Source organism: Mustela erminea, chromosome 10, assembly GCF_009829155.1.
Source record: "Mustela erminea isolate mMusErm1 chromosome 10, mMusErm1.Pri, whole genome shotgun sequence".
Classification (NCBI taxonomy): Eukaryota; Metazoa; Chordata; class Mammalia; order Carnivora; family Mustelidae; genus Mustela; species Mustela erminea.
In genome coordinates, this window is record NC_045623.1 from 92,751,333 (window position 1) to 92,772,582 (window position 21,250).

Consider the following 21,250-nt stretch of genomic DNA (forward strand, 5'->3'; position numbering starts at 1 on the left):
AGAGAGAGAGAGAGAGAGAAAGAAAAATAAAACTTCAAGTTTAGAGAAGTAAGCAATTTGCTCAGCCGCACACAGCCGGTCAACAGCAGCAATCACGATTGGAACTCAGATCTATGAAATTCCAAAGCCAATATTCTTCATCGCAGGGCTTCCCTGATTTATTTTTTTAATTAATTAATTAATTTTTTAAAACCTGAATAAATCCTTTCCATAGGACTTCAGGCTCCAGAACAAAACCCAAGTGGATTTCTATCCTGAACCCCATTCCTCATCCGCCCAAGGAAATACGTGGTTTCCAAGAGGTAAGGGTTAACAGTTGGGAAGAGTGGCAGTCTTCAGCCCAGTACGGACAGTGAGCAGGGTTGAGGAGTGAAAGGCACGATACTGAGCCCAGGAAGAGTGAGGGCGCGGTGAGAGGGTCCGCAAAGGGCGAACGGATTGCTCAGAGCTTATTCGGTACGCGCACGTGTTAGGTTCTTTCCTCGAAACTTCACAGTTTAGTGGGCATCAGACTTCTCACGTCGCAGAGAAGGAAACTGAGGTTCCAGGAAGGAATGTACCCGCCTTCAGATCACACAGCCACCCAAGGGCAACGAGCCACACAAACCCCACGGCGAACCAAGGGGCGGGTGGGCGGCTCCGGAGGAGCGCAGACTGGAGGCCAAGAGCTGGGCGTGCGGCGCAAGGGAGTGGTGCATTTGGGAGCGGAGACGGGGGCCCAGACCAGGTGGGCTTGGTGGAGAGATGGGGGCCGGAGTCGGGATGAGGCCGAAGGGGCAAAGTCACGAGGGCTGGGAACGAATCCATAAGAGAAGACACAGGGCGCAGGCAGGAGGGACGCGGAGGTGGGGCGCCCGCGCAGCGGGAGGGTAGCAAACTTGGGAGGCCCAGGAGAGGGCCGAAAGGGGGCGTGGCCGTGGAGAGCCCGAGAGGGAGAAGTGGCAGAGAAGCTCGCAGGCAGGCCGGGGCGGCGCAGTCGGGACGGAGCTCTCTGGGGCTGGGCGGGCCGGGAACCCTGCAGGGGAGCCCGGCGTGGGGCCGGGGGCGGGGCAGGGAGTCCGGGGCAAAGCTCTCAGGGCCTGGGAGGCCTGGAGGCGGAGCGGAGGAGCCCGGTGAGGTCTCGAGCTCCGGGGCCCCGAGTCCCGGTGGCCGGGCGGGGCAGTGAGTCAGGGGCGGAGCTCTGAAGGGATGGGCGGCCTGGGGACGGGGCCGAGGAGCCCGGTGAGGGGCGGAGCTCCCGGGTTCTGAGGCTTGGTGGCCCCGCGGAGGAGTCCGATAGGGAGCCGGGGGCGGGGCAGTCAGTCAGGGGCGGAGCTCTCAGGCTGGGAGGTCTGGGGGTGGGGCTGGGGAGCTCGGCGAGGGGCCTGGGCGGGGCAGTCCAGCCTAAGAGGAGGTGGGCGGGGGGAGGCTGGAAGGCCGGGGGCGGGGCCTAAAGGCCGGCGGGGTGGGAAAGCTCTAGGCTCCCCGGACGCGAGGGAACGCGGCTGTGCAGGGCGAGGGCAGTCGAGGGCGGGGCGGCGTGGAGGGGGCGGGGCGTGCGGAGGCCCCGACGGCGCTCGCGGTGGGCTGTGAGGCCAGCCCAGTTCCGTGCAGCGAGCGCCCCCCGCGCCCCGCTCCGGCAGTCCCGGCGCCCCAGCCCCGCGCCCGCCATGCCCGAGCAGCTCAGCGTCGCCGAGTTCCTGGCCGTCACCGCGGAGGACCTCAGCTCCCCGGCCGGGGCCAGTGCCTTTGCCGCCAAGATGCCCCGGTGCCGGGGGGCGGCACTGGCGCGGGAGGAGGTGAGGGGGCCGAGGCGGGAGGGTTCGGGGGTCCCGGCAGGGCCTCGCTTTGACCTTCACGGGCGTGACCGTGATGGCTCTTACCGCGCCCCAGAAACCTGACCCCTCTCTAGATTTTTGAGAACCGAATGCATCTCAAACATCGGCGACCTCACTGTCGAGTCCGGAGAGGGGCCCCGAGGGACTTTTTGTGCTGCGGGGGGGTGGGGAATGGGGGCTTGAGGTCATCTCGATGACAGGCTTCACAGGTCGGGGTCATAACCCCAGTGCTCGTGTTGATCTGCCCCGTCGCATGCATGTTTGTTCAGCGCCTCACTGCATCTGTTTGGGTTTTCGTCTTCGGAGCCCCACGAGTTTGTTCCCCAAGTCACTCCCCTCCTGGAAAACAGGCCTTTTGCCTCAGTCTGAACTTAACTTTTCCGCAGCTTCAGGGAGGCCCCCTCCCCCTGGCTGCGGGTTCTGAGATTTGGCCGGCGCTTGTGGAATGAATGCGAATGAGAAGGCGCCAGGAGCCGGGGTTCACCTTGGCCAGGCTCTTGGCAAGTTTGTAGTCTCCCCTCCCCTCCCCTTTTCTCTTTGTCTTTCCCAGCAACGTGTCCCAGGCCTTTTCTTTCGCCCTTTCAGGCTGCCCCACCCCATTCCCGTCTGCACCGGAGTTCATTCCTACCCCCCACCCAAACGGACCTGCTGCACGCTGGTGGTGGGGGGGCTCCTCTGTCCCGACTGTTCTAGGGCAGACACCCTGCGGCTTTGGGTCAAGGGAGAATAATGGGGTTGTGCACCTCCCTTTCAGAGGATGCCCTGAATTGGGTGGCATTTTTGTCTTTACCAGGAGCTCTCATCTCCAGCCTTCACCATGAGAGTCTTGAGCGCCCACTGTGTGGCAAATAAAAAGCTCAATAGTTCAGAATACTGTTGGGCCTGGGCCCAGTGTCTTGGGCCAGTGTCTTGAGGAGTATCTCCTTCTCCCCCTCTCCCTGACAGGCTGAACCCCCATCCCAGAGTCTGTGCATCTCTCTGTAGGGGTGTTAGAGGAGTGTGGGAAGAGCATTGACTTTGCGAGAGGCAGAGCTGTGTTCAAATTCTGGCCCTGCAGTTTGCCAGCTGTGTGAGCTTGGGTGTATGACCTGAGCTGTTTGAGCCTCACATTTGGGATCTATAAAATGGGATAATAATGTTTACCTCACAGGGCTATGGTATTATATGAGTCAGTGTGAGTAAAGCATGCATCTTTATAAATGGAATGATTATCAGGTTGATTGATGGACCTTTTTAGACGGTGACCGGTTCTCTTTTGTTTGTCCTCATTTCTCTCACAGAGACTAGCCTAGTACGTTGCACATAGTAGGGCTACAGGCTTTCATTAAAATAAGAAGCAGCCGTGGCGTCTGAATGGCTTAGTGGGTTAAAGCTTCTGCCTTCAGCTCAGGTCATGGTCTCAGGGTCCTGGGATCGAGCCCCACATCGGGCTCTCTGCTCAGCGGCTTCCTCCTCTCTCCCTCTCTGTCTGCCTCTCTGCCTACTTGTGATCTCTGTCTGTCAAATAAATAAATAAAATCTTTAAAAAAAAAGAAGAAGAAGCAGCAGCAGCAGCCAATGACCTTTCGGCCTCTTTCCTCAGGCAGAACCAGTAACTTGAAGTCCCCGCACTATGAATGTGGATTCTGTGTTTCTGGGAGGTTCACAGGGCAACTGTCGTCCTGATGGGAGAGTGCTGCCAGAGGTTCGTCTTCATGGCTTCACATTCCTTGACCTGGAAGAGTTCAGTGCCACTGGCATCGTTAGGGATTTCACAGTTCACCCTCCTCTCTGGGTTGTTCATTAAAATGTTAGATCAGGAGCCGGAGAAGGGACTGTACTATGAACCTTTCTCCAGGGACAGAAATGCCCATTTATCCTGTGCATCTGGCCTTGCCTGGGTTGGTGTGTGTTAGTACTTGTGTGTGCTGGGGAATGAGCGCGGGTGGGAGGGAGTATGGGGGGGCGCCCCTTGGAACGGGTCTGGAGGCTGTCGTAGACTCCGGTCAGGACTCAGCTTTGCCCCAGTTCAGGCCAGACAAAAATCCAGCCTCGTTTGCCTTTAGGACTTTGGTTTGGTCCGTGTGACGGTTTGTTTTCGCAGCAGAAAGCCTGTGGCACCCAAACACAGCTTTCCTCTTCAGTGTTTTAGTGTCCGAATAGTTAGCATCTGACCTTTGGATTGGACTTTCCTGAGGTTTCCTGTTTGATTTTGCATTCATGTTTATATTTACATGCAGTTTGATGCTGGCATCCACCCACACCCCTTCCCCCCAGCTTCCCCCCCGCCCCCGCTCCACCGTACCCCCATTCTGGGCATGTCTAACCCACCCCCTGGCTTGAGGCTCCATTTGGCTGAATTAAAATGCAACTGGTTCTTAAAGCACACCTTCCAGTCCCCTATGGCTTCCCTGGGAGTAACTAGAGACACTGTGCTGGGACTTGCAGGACTCTTTAGGTCCTCTAGGAAGGACCCTTGGCAGGCCACTGAACTGGAATGTCAGCATTGAGCAGCCATTTAAGATAGAGGTCACCTAGGAACTCTCATCTAAGTTGTGAAACTGATGTCCAGAAAGAACAAGAGACTTGCCGAGCTCCTTCCTCTGGGTAATAGAAGAATTGATATTGCCACCCAAATATTCTAATCCCTGGTCCTATTCTGTTTCCTTCCAAAGTCCAAATGCCTGTTTTCCCTACGTAACTTCTCTGAACCTTAATTATTCTAACCTTAAAATGGGTCTAATAATCCTTCCTTGCTTTCCTCTCTAGGTTGTTAAAGCTTTGTTTGTTTGTTTTTTAAGATTTTTATTTATGTATTTGACAGAGAGAGACACAGTGAGAGAGAGAACACTGGGTGGGGGGGAGGGAGAAGCAGGCGTCCTGCTGAACAGGGCACCTAATGCGGGGCTCGATCCCAGGACCCTGGATCATGACCTGAGCTGAAGGCAGACACTTAGCGACTGAGCTACCCAGGCATCCTAAACTTTTTGTTTTTAATTGTGAAACACTGTACAAATGTGAAGGAATATTAAGACAAATAAACCATTCTGTCAACCACCTCTTTCCTGTTCTGGGCCCCTTTACAGTCATCATCTTACTAGTAATCACAGGAACACAGGTGAAAATGGACCCAAGAAGGTTAAGGCAGTCACCTAGTGACTGCCTTAGTCACCACTATCACATAGTGGCTATGTCTGACTCTAAGTATATTCTTTATCCAGTTCTCCATGCCATCTCTGGGCCAGGCACCAAGGACATAGAGATGCTGCTCTGGTTTGATGGCTGGTTGGGAGATGTGCCTCCCTTAGGGAGACGAGTAGGAATCCCAGGAGTCTGTCCTGAGTGCCTAGAGAGAAGTACAGAAGGAGGGGCACCTGGGTGGCTCAGCAGGTTAAGCCACTGCCTTCGGCTCAGGTCATGAACTCGGAGTCCTGGGATCGAGCCCCGCATCGGGCTCTCTGCTCAGCAGGGAGCCTGCTTCTTCCTCTCTCTCTGCCTGCCTCTCTGCCTGCTTGTGGTCTCTCTCAATAAATCTCTCTCAAATAAATAAATAAAATCTTAAAAAAAAAAAAAAAAGAAGTACAGGAGGATGCCATAAGAGGTCAATGGGGTCGGGGGGAGAGAACATTGAGGATTGGTGCAGTCATTGAGAGCTTCCTGGAAGAGGTGACTTCCAGATGGGTCTTGAGAAATGGAGGAACTCCTTCATTCAGTGGAGAGGGTACGTGAGTGAATTTGGAGATGTGGGAAGAGAGCATATACAAGGACCAAGTAAACTATTTTGACTGATGCTAAGAATTCATGCAGTATTGTGTATCTCAAACTACTACTGAGCGTGTATCTCCTGCTAAGGTATTAGATAAAAGCAGTCTTCCACGAAGAGGAGATCTTCGAAGGCTTGCGTCTCATATATTTATTTGAAGGTCAGTGAAGTTTTAATTGCACAAAGGACATGATAATTTTTTATTAAGTTTTAAATTTTAATTCCTAGATAGTTAACATGTAGTGGTATAAGGACATAATCATTTATAATTAAAACATATAAAAACATAACAGAAAAGGCAGAATTCACCTCTGATCATGCTTCACAATCCTTATACTCTCCCTGGAGGTATTTGCTGTGGAAATGTGTGTGTTTCCCAACATATGACCTCAAAGAAAATACATTATCGCAAGGGGGTGGTAATTAGGAGGAATGTTTACCTCGATTAGTATCATGTTCTATATTACATCGTTTTATTGGAGTCAGATTTGTCTTGTCCTTTGTGACTTTGCTTTTGTTTTTAATCTTGTTTTAGAAAGAACTTTGTTGCTAATACTCTTGTGACTTCTGTATTCTGCTCTATTGTGTCTTTATTTGTTTTACAAAAAATAATAAAAATTATGTAATCTTTGAGGTTGTTTGCAAGAAACATAAGCCCTCTCAAGCTGCTGATGTTGAAGGGAAACTTGTTTTAGGGAATTAGAGGTGCCTCAGGGGACTAAGCGTGGTTAAGTAATAGTAGACCGCATCAGGGCCTCACTTGAGGCTGGGAAGTCATCAGAAACAAAGGGAACTGCTTCATCATTCTGGCTGCCCTGCCTCTGCTTCTTTCTGCACATCTGCTCACTTGTCATCACACAGGTCCCAGAAGGTATCACATAGTCGTCTGGGGAAGAAGGCGGCTTCAGCCCCATATCCCCGTGACCTCATGTGTCTGAAGGTAACCACGCTGGCCTTGTGTCCCACTTCCTGGTTCCTGGTGGAGAGGTTGATGGCCTGGCTCGGCTTCTGGATTGGTTCTAGAAAATGGGGTTTCCACCCCTGGTTTCACATGGCTACGGAGACCTGTGCTGTGGGAGGGAACACTTCCCAGAGAAGAGGAGCAGAGCTTGGAAAGTCCCCACCCCTCCTATGCACAATCTAGGATCCAGGGAGAGGCACAGTTCTCATCCTGTTTTCTGCCTACTTGGCTATCCAGGTGTTAGGTGGACCCCAGTTTCAAAAGCTCAGGTTTAGTGGAATTAAAAAGATGGAGAGCTAGGGGCATCTGGGTGGCTCAGTTGGTTGGGCCACCAGCTCTTGATCTCAGGTTGGATCTTGATCTCAGTGTTGTGAGTTCAGGCCGTGAGTTGGGATCTGTGTTGGGCGTGGAGCCTATTTTTAAAAAAAAGATGGAGATCTAGAGGGTGTAGCATGACTTGGAAGGCCATGACTGCCAATTTGTCACTTGGGCTTTTTGCTGGACACGGGGGACCAGTGAACCCAATCATGTTGTCCAAGGAATGGATGAGGCCAGTTCTGCTAAGGGACACAGCAGCCAGCATAAGGCCTTTGGGACTGCTCGGTGCCAGGGCCTGTGTTACGCACTGGGTGGACACATTGCTTATTAAAAGAAATAGAGGCCTTGCTCCATTGCGCTTTCAAATCTTCTGGGGAAGACGGCTAGTAAACAGATTAACAAAGTAGGTAATTGCATGTTGTGATGAATGGCATGAAGGCTCATCCTCCTGGTCAAGGCCTTCCTTGGAGCTTGGTCCTGGGCCCTCATTTCTTTGCGTGCTAGCCCCTCCCTGGGCAATCTCATCCACACCCTCAGCTTCGGTCCTCTCTCATCTTTAAGCGACTCACTCATGCATTGGTATATCCAGCCCAGACCCTCATGTTCAACTGCTTGCTTGGCCATTTCACTTAGACATCTCAATGAGTCCAAAACCACACTTGTGACTTCCTACACAGGCTGGCCTTTCCAGGATCCCCTTCTCCAGGAGTGGAACCTCCCTCTGTACTGTCACACCAGCCAGAAACCTTGTACCTCCACATGCATCCTGCATCATCAAGGGTCACCAGTTCTGTAAATATCTCTGCAGCCTACTCACTTCTGTACATCCCAACCCTGTCCAGCCCACCATCACCTCTCCCCTCGTGCTCCTAACTTGTTTCTCTGCTTTTATTCTAGCCCAGTTCTCCCTAATAGCACTGCATGTCCCTCCTTTGTGGCACACATCAGAGATATATTTTGTATTTATTTATATAATGATGTTATTAAAATCTGATTACTCACTAGATTTTGAGTTCCATGAGAAAAGAATCTAATCTCACCACTGTACCCCTGGTATTTACCATAACACCATTGTGGGTCCTCAGAAAATATTGGTTGGATCATGAATAAATAAAAGAGGAAAACTAAAAAGGAGCATACTAGAGAATAGTGGTGTGAGGGTGTTCCAGATTGGGGGAACAGCTTAAGCAAAGGCCCTGAGGCAGTAAAGAACCTAAAGCATCTCTGACACCGAAATGAGGCCAGAGGGACAGCAGCTTAGTGATGAGGTGTTGGAAGACCAAGATCGGATGAGTTTGGGAAAGCAGGTAGGGGCTCTCAAGCTTGTAGGCCCTGGCAGCAGGTTTGGATTTTATCTTTTTTGTAAGCAAGCAGCATGATCCAGTTTCCGTTCTAGAAAGGTCCTATCATCTGCCTTGTGGAGATGAGATCAGAGGGAGCAGGAGAAAACCCAAGGATGCTGTTACAGCTGTTCATGGAAGAGAATGATGGAAGCGTGACTAGGGCTGTGATTGGTGGAGGAGAGAAGTGGACAGATTCTAGAAGTATTTTGTAAGTAGTAACTAACATCGAGACTTGTTGACGGAGTGCGTGTAGGGGAGTGGTCAAGAAAGGCTCCCAGATTCCTAAGGAAGAATGCCATTGACCCTTTTCTAAGAAGGAGAAATCCGGGGGAGAGACAGGTTTGGGGGAGGGTCAGGAATCCTGTTTGTACGACCTTATAGGTCTTCAAGATACCCCAGTGGAGAGGTCAGGAAGGCGTTCGGGTATGAGTTTATTTCGGGTTATGAGTTTATTTCGGGTATATGAGTCTGGAGATGAAAGGAGTGAGGGACAGTTGTCAGAGTTGAGATAGCGGGTTTTGAACTTGTATCTGTGTGAGAATCACCTGCTGGCCTTCTCAGAGAGTCTAACTCAGTAGCTGTGTCTTTCTGAGGTCTCTTATTGCAAGCGATAGAAACCAACCTGAGCTGCTTCACACAAAAAAGCAGTTCACGGAAAGGGAATATTCAGTAGGTCACACAGTTTCTGGGAAGCTGGAGAGCTGGGGTGAGGTGGCAGCCAGGCTCTGAGCCAAAATCACTCCGCTGAGCCAGTTTGGCGAGGACACCGCTAAATGCCACAGCTCGTTGCTGCCGCTGTCCTTGGAGACAGGGCTCCTTCGTGGCTCTTGCCGACGGCAGGAGAACAGATCTTACGTCTCTGCTCCCGACTCGGAGTCTGCAGCGAGTGCCTGCTCCGCCGAGCCCAGCTCGCACCTGGACCCTAGCTGCAAGGGAGTCCAGAACAGCAAGAATTTGGACTTCGCAGCTTTTGCCAGAGGCAAGCTCTGCCAGGACTTGCACTGCAAGTAGTTTCGTAGATGAAAGAAGGAGACTCACAAGCTGACTGGCGAAAAGTGGCAAGTGTCCCTGGCCGGTTTGCTGGTGGGCAGGAGGGTGTCTGAGAATCTGCATTTTGATCGGCGTCCCAGGAGATGCTCTTGCAGGCGGTCCATGGACCACGTGGGCTTACATCGCATTAGCTGGTGTTTAAAGCTGAGGGAATGGTTGAGATCCCCCAGAGAGAGGAAGGAAGAGGGCCCTGGGTCCAAGCTCTGGGGAGCTCCGGGGCCAAGAAGTTGGGAAGGAAAAGAGTAGCTAATGAAGGAGATTGAGAAGGAGCTGCCAGTGGGGAAGGAGGAAACTCAAGAGGGTGCAGAGCCCCAGAAAACTGGAGAGGAATGTTCCAGGAAGGAGCCATGCTCAGCTCAGTCAGATGCTGCCTAGATGTCCAGAGGCAAAATAAGAAAATGGCAGACACAACGCCTGAGCATGGCAACATAGAAGTCGATGAACAGGTTAGGAGCCGGGCCAGTGCCGGCTTCCCCTCTGTACTGGCCTGCACCGATTCAGGGAATGGGCTGATGAGAAGTTCTCCTGAGATGGGGAGCTGAGATGGGATGATGGCTGGGGACCCGCGCCAAGAGGGTTTTCCAGGATGGGCTTAGAACGTAGTCCGGCCTGAACCATCCTCTTCCCGTACCTACCTCTGGACAAGGGCAGAGGGTCTTCCTGGAGTGTCTGCCTCAGGCTCAGTCTTGTAGAGTCTCCCCCTCTCTCTAAATTTCAGTCTTCAGTGTTCACTTCCTTGCCTCATGTTCAGCTGTTTTGGGACACTGAGGTGACACAAGCAGGTCTGAGGACAGACACTGGAACTGCAGGGCATGGCAGGAGGAAAGTGCTTTCCCTGAAGGCCGTTTGGTAGTCTAGTCCTTCGACAGATGTTGTTGCTGGAAGATCTTTTTCTTTTTTTTTTTTTCAAGATTTTTATTTATTTGAGAGAGAGAGGGAATGAGCAGGGGGAGGACAGAGGGAGAGGGAATCTCAAGCAGACTCCCCACTGAGCATGGAACACAATGCGAGGCTTGATCTCATGACCCTGAGATCATGCCCTGAGCTGAAACCAAGAGCCAGATGCTCAACCAACTGAATCACCTAGGCACACTGCTAGAAGATTCTTTCAGTGGGCCTAGTGCTTGGGTCCAGAGCACATGAGGCATTGAGGTCTGTGGAGGAATAGTGAGTTCCCCAGGCTCTGGGGCAGAGCCTTGTGAACCCTCTGTCCAGGGAACATTGTAGGGACTGGGCCTCACTGGGGTCAGAGTGGGCCTCACTGTGGAGCGTACTGGAGGCTGACCTGGGAACAGCTGCTAAAGGTTCTCCAACTCAGATGGCTTTGACCTTGACTGAGCTTTTAAGAACTTCAGTTGCCATGGGCTCTACCCGGACCCACTTTATGAGAATCTCCCAGGGGTGAAGCCTGGTCAGGTGAGGAGTTCAGAAGTTCCCCAGGCGACTGATGAGCAGTGGGGGTGAAGATGATTGTGGTAAGCCCTGGCATGTCCCTGTAAGGTTGGGAAGGTAGGTTCTGATGGCACGGAGACCATAGGACAAGGCCCTGTCTGGAAAGGAGAAGGACTTAGGCCCATGGAAAGCTGATCGACAACCCACAGCATCCAGGGATGAGGCTGAGCTCTATGCAGAGAGTCCGGGGACTGAGGTCAGACAAACCTGGGTTTGAATTCCCTTTGGCTGTGTGACCTCAGGCAGATGACTTCACCTTTCTGAATCTCAGTTTCCCCATCTGTAAATCACTGCCAGTGATAACACTGTCACGGGGTTGTTCAAGGGGATCACAGATAAAGCGCTAGCATATCCTTCGCACATGACAGATGCTTAACTTTAAAAAAAATATATTTTATTTATTTATTTGACACAGAGAGAGAGAGATCACAAGTAGGCAGAGAGAGAGGGGGAAGCAGTCTCCCCACTGAGCAGAGAGCCTGATGTGGAGCTCGATCCCAGGACCCTGAGATCATGACCTGAGCTAAAGGCAGAGGCTTAACTCACAGAGCCACCCAGGTGCCCTGATACTTAACTTTTTTAGAAGTCCCTTTTACTAAAAGCACAATTCCCCCCTGGGCATAGGATAGCTAAAGAGATCAGGAGCCACACAGGGAAAATGAGATCATTGCAACAGAGTTTATGAGTGAGCGCTAAAATTGTCTGGGACGTCCTAGCACCAGAGCCAAAAGAGGACTCTTGTGTCCCCTCCAGGTGTCCAGGAGTGAAGAGCCCAGCCCAGTCCTGGACAAGGCAGCTTCTTCCCTCAGCTCTGCTCTTTGTTGCCTCTCAACCATTCTTCTTCAGCAAACATTTACTGAGACTGACTGCACGTCCCCTCCCCTGGGTTGCTTTTAGGAGGATTTCTTAAAATTGGGATAAAATCCACCATTTTAACCATTTTAAAGCATGCTGATCAGTGGTCCTTATTCACGGTGCTGTATAAACACCACCTCTTACTCCAGAACATCTCTTCACCCCCAAAAGAAATACCGTGTTCCTGAGAGTCATTCCCCGCTTCCCCTCCCTGAGCCCCTGGCCACTCTCTGTCCCTCTGGATTGGCCTGTTCTGAATATTTCATATCCGTGGAATCCTCCAATATGTGGCCTTTTTGGGTCTGGCTTCTTCTCGTTTAGTGTCATGTTCGCATGGTTCTCCCATGTCATCTGGGTTGCTTTAAAAGCAGTAAAAATAGGAACGGCAAACACAGCAGGCAGTGCTGTGCGCACTTCCTGAATCCAATCCCTGTAATCCCCATAAAGGAGGCGAAGGCACAGAGAGATGAGCAGCTCAGTAAACAGGATCGCCAGAAAACGTCCAGGATGCCCATGTGATATCTGGGATATACTTATCCTAAAAAATTAATTCATTGATGATCTGAAATTCTAATGTAACTGCATGTCCTGTGTTTATGTTTGCAAAACCTGGCAACTCTACTAGCGTTAAGTGGCAAAGCCAGGGTTTGGACTTGGCAGTTCGAAGCCCTTGGGAGGGCCTGACCTTTCACCCCATGGGTCATGCCTGACATGATTTAGCAGGTCTCAAGTGAGGCTCTGGTACGCTCGCTTTTTGAAGTGCTCCAGGTGATTCCCCTGGCAGCCTGGGAGTGTGGGGCCGAGTTCGCTGGGCAGGAGAGCTAGGCTGCCACCTTCCCTGTATGCAGGGCGCTGGGCTATAGGCCGAAAGACCTGACTGCATTCAGTCCTATGAGGTAGATGCTGTTATTATCCCATTTGACAGATGGAGAAATGGAGAAACTGAGAAACTAAGTCAACCTGCTCCAGGTCACGTCATTGACCGGGATTTACAGATGGGGAAACTGAGATTCGGAAAGGTGAAGTCATCTGTCTGAGGTCACACAGCCAAAGGGAATTCAAGACTATTGGAAAGAGAATTTGGACCTCAGAACGGTGTGATGTGAAAGCTGGAGTCCTGACCTCCTGCTGCTTTTTCTTTGTTCCCATAGGGCCTTGCCAGCATTCATCCATTCATTCACAAACGTTTGTGGCTACTCCCGTGGCCCTGTGCTGGGGGCTGTGAATGCAAAGCCAAATGAGCCAGTCTTCAGCCCCAGAGGGAAGTCAGACGTGTGGTACATAAGGGCCATGAATGCCCGGATAAAAGACATAAAGGCAGGAGGGATGGGTTCTGGAGGGGTAAGTTCTGTTGAGGCAGGGAGGAAGTAACCTAAGCAGCGTCTGGGAAGACTAAGCGTCTAGGGTGGAACGGGGGAGGGCCTGTCCAGGCAGCGGGGAGAGCGTGAGCAAAGGCTTGGTGGCTGGCAACAGCCTAGCGTGTTGAGGAAATTGCAGAGCTGGGTAGGACTGACATTTATGGGATCCGTGATGGATATCCCGTTGGGTGCAGGGAAGGGACTCATCCAGGCCAATAAGGGAGCCAGAGAATGGGAGGCGGGGGGCTCTTGGCTCCTCTATTCAGGGAGGGCAGGCCAGGCTGTCTGCAGAGCTGGGTGGAATTCAGGGCTTGGGGCCAGGATTCAGCTGGGAATCCAAGGCGATCGGTCCGGCAGAGTTCTCGCTCTCTTAGCTCATCACTGCCTAGCAGTCTCCCGAGAAAAATCCCAGCCAGGAAACTTGGGGTTTACAGAGGGCTCAGCTTACGTGGAGGGTGCGGCTCCTTTCCTGCAACCCCTCTTCCTCCCCGCTTCCCACCACCCTGCAAGGGGCAGCTGGTGAGGCCTAGCAGCTTCCCTGGCCGGGGAGACAGATGCAGGGGCCCAACCGAGGGGGCCCCCGGCCAGTCACGGGCTCCAGCCGCGCAGGAAGGAAAACAGCGAGAGGCTGAGGGACCCTGAAATAATAAATGTCAGAGCTGGCAGGAGCCTTCCGCATCCCGCCCAGCCCCTTCGTTCCAGACTCCAGATGGGAGCCGAGGAGTCAGTCTGGGAGGGAAGGAGACTGCTCGAGGTCACAGCAGGGGTGGGGGTAGAGCTGGGCCCCTGGTCCTGCCTCCCAGGCTCTGCGGTTTAGCTAGGACAGAGGCTGCAGGCAGGCAAGGAGAGAGGAACTGGAAAGAGCCCTGCCCTGCTCCCTGGCACCTCCTTCTGACTCCCCCAGCCTGGACTCTTGGGTTCTGGGAGCTGGGGGCTTTGCCCACCCAGATGAAAACCAGTTGGAGATGTGCTCTCTCTGGTGCCTGAGGTTCGAGCAGCCTTGTGGGATATGATTAACAGGACTCGGGGTCCCAGAGCATCCCCTAGAAGGGGAATTAGCACTCATGTTCCTCAACTCTAAGGGGTACAGGTGAGGAAACTGAGGCACAGAAGGGCAGCACGTGCTCAGGGAGACCCAGAGGGGCTAGTGGCTGAGGCAGGCCTAAAATTCAGTCCCTTTCCCCTCCTTCAGAGTGTCACTGCATTACCTCTCAAGCTGCCTGACATCCACCATTAGAAAAAATACGGTCTCATTTAATGTTCACAGTCGTGCTGACAGAGCTAACAGGCTCGGCCAGGTGGGATCTCGCTCATGGTCTGCTATAGCATGATAATGCGAGAAGGCTCTGGAAACTCCGGGCTCTACCCTTCCTGGAGCTGCCTGTGGCACCTGAGCCAGTTGCCTCATCTATCCCAGCCTCAGTTTCCTCATCTGTAAAATGGGAAGGATAATAACTACCTCGCAGGGCCGCCGGGAAGAACAAATGAGGGAAGCATCAAGTGTCTGGCCCAAAGTGGTCCCTCAGTGGGAAGGGGGGATGGATGGTTGGATTCACGTTAGTAAGTAGACTCATTCTGGGACTTTGGAGTCTGAGTCCTTCCTGTCGTGTGTGATCGGCTTTGGGTCGGGCCAGGCTGTGTTCCCCTTCACCCTGTCAAGCCTGGTGGATGCGTCTGCGCCCCTTTTTCCCTCTTGGACATGGGTCTGCAGGCAAGCCCTGGAGCTGATCTTTCTGCCATCGGAATTTACCATGTCACTCCTCTCTTGTCCAGAGCCCTGCGGGTGCTCCCCGTCAGCTGTGGGGTAAAACCTAAGGGTTTGGTTAAAAGAGCCTGACACCCTGGGTCTAAGTCTAAGTTCCACCACCTACCAGTTGTATGAGCCTGGGCAAATGCCAAAACTTCCCTGGGCCTCAGTTTCCTCATCTGTAAAACCTTCTGGGGTCACTGACAGGATTCCATGAAATGGGACAAAGCATGTCACCTGGGGTAGAGTGCAACTCTTGACCCTGGGGGTGTGAGTTTGAGCCCCACGTTGGGGGTAGAGATGACTTAATGAATAAAAGTTAAAAAAAAAAAAAGTATGTCACATGCTTGCTGCACAGCCTGGCATACAGTAGTGCTAGAAGCATCTGCTCAGCTCTCACTGTGACCCTGGTCTCCCAGGGGGTCATTCTGGGCCCTCTCGGTCCTGAGACCTCACTGTTTGTTGCCCCGCCCCTGGTGACGTGCTGCTGCAGGAAGCTCCTGGCTGGTCCCCAGATGTGGGAAGCGTTCCTACCCAGGGACTCTGCCAGGCACCTCTCCTCTCTTAAAGTCGTCTTCCGCTGTCTCACTTTGCTCCACTAATGTCTCCTTATTTTTCAGGGCCCTGAAGAAGCATCACTTCATCTCAGCGTGGGGTGGGTACCTCTTTGTCTGTGTCCCCACACAGGCTTCTCTCCTGCTCTGTGCTCCCCAAGGGTCTCCGTAGCTATCCGAGACCGTGTCCTATCTCCCACACTGGGCACCGTGAGGGCAGGGCCCAAGCAGACATCCCTCTCTCCCCAGCATCCATGCAGGGGCTTAGGGACAGCTCGATGCTCAGTACGTGTGAATGAGCTCCTACTCTGTGCCGTGACTGGCTAGAGACCTTACCCCAGCTCCTCCCTCTGTCTCACGGGGTGGAAAGGGGCAGGTTTGCAAATCTGAGCTTCCCCAGCACACACACCCCTGAGGGTGTGGAGTTGAGCTCGGATTGCCCTGGAGCTGGGTTGCTGGAAATACTTCTTAGTCCCGCCCTTTCCCTTCCTTGCTGGCCACCCACGAAGGGCCCAGTGGGGTTCCCTGCCTGGCTCTGGATCTGGTGGTTAGACAGGTGGACGAGAAAAAGCAAACTTTAGAGCCTCACATGAGCAGGACAGCTCACGTTTGCATGGGCTGCAAACTTCCCCAGTCTAACAGGATTTAATTCTCAATGGGGGGTGACTGGAGCATCGGCGACTGTCATTCCCATTTTGCAGGTAGAGAGCCAATGGCTGAGAGACCCTTGCTCAGGGTCTCCGAGCCAGTGAGAAATTTGGTCTAGAATAGACCTGCCTCCACATCCTGTGCTCTTTCCACCACGTGTCCTTTTATAATCAGGCCGCAGAGCATGGAACCTGCCTCTAGCCAGCAGGTCAGCCTTTACCCCTTCCTGCCTGATCCCTTGCCCTCCATTGGCCCTGCACCCAAGGCCCCTGGCTCCCTCAGGCCAGCTTCTCCAAACCTACTCTTCCGTCCCGTTCCCCTTGTGGAAAGCCGTGTCCAGACAGCTAGCTGTCCACTGAAAAGAATCAGTTTGAACGTACTAAGGTGTCAAGGGCTCGTTGCAGTAACTTAGTGCAGTGGTTCTCTACCTTTCTGAATATATGAATCCCTGGACGGGGTGCCTGGGTGGCTCAGTCAGTTGAACGTCCAACTCTTGATCTCAACTCGGGTCTTGACCTCAGGGTTGTGAGTTCGGGCCCCGTACTGGGCTCCACACCAAAAATGAAGGAAGGGAGGGAGAGGGGGAGGGGGAAAGAAGGAAGGGCCCCTGGTCGTCTTCTATGAACTCTGTACTGTAGAAATTCTCAAACATACCCAGAAGTAGACTAACCCAACTATTATTATTTCCTCAATCTTATTTTTCATCGACGAGCCCTCACTTTTTCCTGAATTTGTAGAGATTCTGGAATGGTCACGGGGACAGAACAAAATGATGCACAACCCCATTTGCACGTGACCCAGTCCTGCCCTGACCACACCTCCACCCGCTTCCGTGACTCTCATCTTATTTTGAAGCAAATGCCAAAGTTTTGCTTAAATTCCAAAAAATGTTCTCAAAAGCAAAGGAAGGTCCGTGCATCGCCTTTTGTCGGTGTGTGTTTTGCTCCTCTTAAATGATTTCTCCTCCGTTGTTTTTGGTTTCGTTTTTTTGCAATCCCCTTGTTAAGGAGATCGGTGGCTTTTTCTGTAGTTTCACACGGTCTGTGCTCACTGTTGCATTCCCCAGGTGTGGCTGCACGAGTTTCTCCATCTGCATTTCCCGTACATTAGTAGTTGGATGTAGAAATGAGAAGCCCTGGGGATTTTGTGTGTGGTTGTTTTTTTGGTTTTGTATTTTATTGTATTTGCATTTTATATATCACTTCATTAAATTTTTTTAAAAAAATCACTCTTTTTAGTTATTTATCTATTTATTTATTTATTTGACAGAGAGAGAGAGAAAGAGAGAGAGAGAGAGACAATGAGAGGGAACACAAGGCTGGGGAGAGAAAGAGGGAGAAGCAGGCTTCCCGCCGAGCAGGGAGCCCGATGTGGGACTCGATCCCAGGACTCTGGGATCATCACCTGAGCCGAAGGCAGAGGCTTTAACCCACTGAACCCCCAGGCACCCCTCATTAAATGTTTTTTTTTTTTTTAAGATATTTATTTATTATTGGACAGACAGAGATCACAAGTAGGCAGAGAGACTGGCAAAGAGAGAGGAGGAAGCAGGCTCCCTGTGGAGGAGAGAGCCCAATGTGGGGCTCGATCCCAGGACCTTGGGATCGTGACTGAGCCGAAGGCAGAGGCTTTAACCCACTGAGCCACCCAGGCACTCCTCATTAAATGTTTTTTTTTTTCTTTTTTAAGATATTTATTTATTTATTGGACAGACAGAGATCACAGAGAGGCAGAGAGGCAGGCAGAGAGAGAGAGAGAGGAGGAAGCAGGCTCCCTGCTGAGCAGAAAGTCCAATGCGGGGCTCGATCCGAGGACCCTGGGATCATGATCTGAGCTGAAGGCAGGACTTTAACCCAGGCACCCAGGCACCCCTCATTAAATGTTTTAAGTGTAACTTGGCTTGCTCTTTAGAATGCAGTATTTTAACTTTCACATTTAATATGTAGTAGATATAATTTAATCTTCTTTGTGGATATGAAAGCTCAAAGGAGCCGGGATCCTGCCCCCTCACAGAGGGACCTCTTTTTAATGTCAGTTTCATTGACCTTCCCATGAAGTCATACTTTTAGCATTGCTTGAGAAATTTGGAAAAGGACAAAAAGTTACCATGAATTCAAGAATGCTTATTTATTTATTTGAGAAAGAGAGAGAGAAAGAATGAGAGAGAAAGCATGAGCAGGGAGAGGAAGAAGCAGGCTCCCCGAAGAGGAGGGGGCCTGACATGGGGCTCAGTCCCAGGACCACAGGATCATGACCTGAGCCGAAGGCAGACGCTTAACTGACCAAGCCATCCAGACGCAATGCTTTTAAAGACTTTTGTGTCTTATTGATCATAACAGCTGTGTACAGATTGGGAATGTGGTCATGCTAACCTGGGAGACTTTTTAAAATTGGTCTCTGGTGCTTCCTGTAGGTGCAGCTTGGTGGGGCCCAGGTAGGAACTGTGTGGACGTCCAGGGTCTGGGGTCCACAGACTAGAAATGAACTAGAAATGGCATCTCCCAGTTTAGGTCCGTGCATCTCTGCTACTTTGTGGCTGTGTGAATTCAGGCAACTCCCTTCACCTCTCTGAGCCTCACTGACTCTTTGGCCAGATGGGAACAAAAGCAGCAACTGCCTTGTTGGGATGCTGTCCGTCTTACAGGATGGATGTGAAGCTGCTTTAGGAACTGTAAAGTCCTGTAAAAGTGTTGGTTTCTATTCTTTCCTCAGTTTGTATTTCCTATGAGACTTGGGGCAGGAAGCTCATCCGACCCTTTGCTCTACAGTCTGTAGGATGAGGAGGTAATGTTAGATTATCGCTACTATTCTGTGATTTAGTCCTTTGGGAGACAACATCATGGTCCAAAGCAAAGATGGAAAATGGTTTTCATCTCCTGTGCCAACTCTGATTTAATTGGTAGAAGCTACCTGAAGAGTAGTCCTAGCAGAATGAACCAAATCCAGGGTCAGTGGGAAAAATCCTGAGATGGATTAAGGAGGCCACAGAAGCGATGCCTCTGTGCCATATTTGGTAGTCCCAAGGAGTGAATGTCTAATGGTGAAATTTAATCAGCAGCTCCCAAGGCCTTAGCTTTTGCTGCTCTGCTCCCTCCGCTGAGTCGCCATGGTTACCACAGCTGGCACTGGGAAATCACAGGAATGAAGAATGGGTCCTATTGATGAATCTTAACCCAAGAGGGGGGCATGCAAAAGCCCCTTCCAAGCAAGCCAGCTGGGCATGGCCCTAGTGCTGCCATCTATATAGCCTTTGCCTGCAGAGAACACAAATCAGAGCCAGAGCACAGTGTATGTGTGTGGGGGGAGGTATGAAGGGGGAGCATGCCGGGGGAGGGAGGGGCATAAAGGGCAGTGCCACCAGCGGGAATTCAGGCTTTGTCTAGGGCCAGATAGGCAAGGCTGCCCAAAGGTCTCCAGCTAGTTTTCCAAGTTTAGGCACGTCTCCCCCGCCTCTGCCCGATGCCTGCCCAGGCTCTCGTGTGGAGCCATTGACTCTAAGCTTTGAGAGAACTATGAATGGCCATCACTACTAAATCCAATTCCAGTTTGAATCGTGCTCTACTACCTGAAGTCCTTGAATACTTCCAAGTGCTGGGGAGCTCACTCTCTTGAAGGGTCGCTTACTCTTCCTACTCAGGCCTGGAAATCCTCCTCTGGTCCAATCTGTACACTCTACGTTCTCTTCAGCAGCCTAGCCTGTGGAGTATTTGTCGTTGGGCACCGCTGTCAACCCTGTTGTTCTGGCACAGGTCTCTACCTGCCCTGTCCCTGTTTGAAGGATGGGGAGGGGATGGTAGAGCCGCTTGAGTTGGGGTTCAGATTCAGAGGCAGAGCCAGTCCCCAGATCAAAGAAACCATGTCCCTGAACGTCTGGGGGGCAGCTTGGTGGGACAGACCATCAGCCCTGGATGTGGCCAGACCTGGGTTTCAAGGACAGCTCTGCCACTCTTTGGCATTTATGTGACCTGACCGTCCCTGGACACGCTCCTTCCCCCAGCAGCTTCATCTATAAAATGCCAGTGGTGATGCTGGAAGGGTGACTAGAAACGTGCCTGGCACAGCCCAGGCATTCTCATGTACCATCTTGTCTGCCCTGTGGCGGAGTTTCTGTGTGACTGCCCAGTGGCCCCTCGGGACCTGTCATTCACGGGTCGTGCTGAGCTGGATCATTGCAGGGTGGGGAGAGGATCTTTAATCAGCTCCAGGAAGGTTGAGAAATTCCTAACCCAATTCAGCTTAATTTTGGAATAGGTAACATCACCAGCTCTCAAATAATAAGCGCTTTAAGCACTAAGCACTTTACCTGGGTGAAGTCATTCCGTCTCCCCAACAACCATTTGTAGTGGAAACTGTTGTCATCCTCATTTCAGGAATGGGAACCTTGAGGCACAGAGAAGTCACACAGCGAGTGCCTAAATGGAGCTGAATTCGAAACCAGGTAGTTTGGGGCCAGTCCCATAGTTCGGCTGTGATGATTTATTGCGTCTCAAGGGTAGAATTAGGGAGCGATTTCCAAACTTTAGCATGCGTCAGAGTCACCTGGAGGACTTGTTAGACCAAATTGCTGGGCCCCGCCCCTGGATTTCCTGATTCAGCTGAAGCCCTGCATTTCTGACAAGGTCCCAGGTGACACTGTCGCTGCTGGTTCAGAGACCCCACTTGGAGGATTAGGTAGACCCACCTGCATCCAGAGACTGATTTGTTTTTGTTTTTGTTTTTTTCTAACCAGTCCAGCCTCAGACCTGGGGAATGAGGACTGATCTCCTGCAGAGGCAGGAAGCAAACCACAGTTAGATTCATACTCATGTTTTCCAGATGTCCCAAGCCTTGGCACGTGCTGCCAGGTCTGCGATCTCTCGTAAGCTTCACCAGGAACTCTGTAGGTTAAGTGGAGAATGGATTTTCTCCCTGCATTGTAGTGTTTTTCTCCTATTTTAAGCAAGAGGAGATTTGGAAAACTGCTGTGTCAGTGTTCCCCAGGGAGGTCGTTTCGAGTAGACTAGGGCTAGAATCTCAGCTTGTGACTCCTCTCTCGTCCTACAGTCCATCACAGGAGTTCTGGAAACTGTGGGGCCTTTCCCCAGATACCTTTCCATCCCCACACTATGACCAGGATTTTCTCCTTAAAACTATATTTCTTTAGCTTAAGTCTTTGCTGCGTTGTATCATAGAGTGTGGATAGATGTTATCAGTCATTTAAACCCCGGTATGAACGGTGTTCAGATTTTTTTTCTTGAGAAAAGGGTGATGAGAGAGGGGGGTACCTTGGTGGCTCAGTCATTAAGCATCTGCCTTTGGTTTGGATCATAATCCCAGGGTCCTGGGATCAAGCCCCGCATTGGGCTCCCTGCTCGGCCGGGAGCCTGCTTCCCCTCTCCCACTCCCCCTACTTGCGTTCCCTCTCT

The 21,250-nt window shown here is 51.7% G+C and overlaps 1 protein-coding gene across 1 annotated transcript in view; it reads left to right on the forward strand.

The window, feature by feature from the left end:
* Positions 1-921: 921 nt before the first annotated feature.
* The window catches only part of ASAP3 (ArfGAP with SH3 domain, ankyrin repeat and PH domain 3), a 48,278-nt gene continuing 27,949 nt past the window's right edge, over positions 922-21,250 (forward strand). Inside the window, 1 exon segment of the mRNA XM_032301906.1 lies at positions 922-1,778. Coding sequence (XP_032157797.1) covers positions 1,650-1,778 — 129 coding nt within the window. The 5' untranslated portion in view covers positions 922-1,649.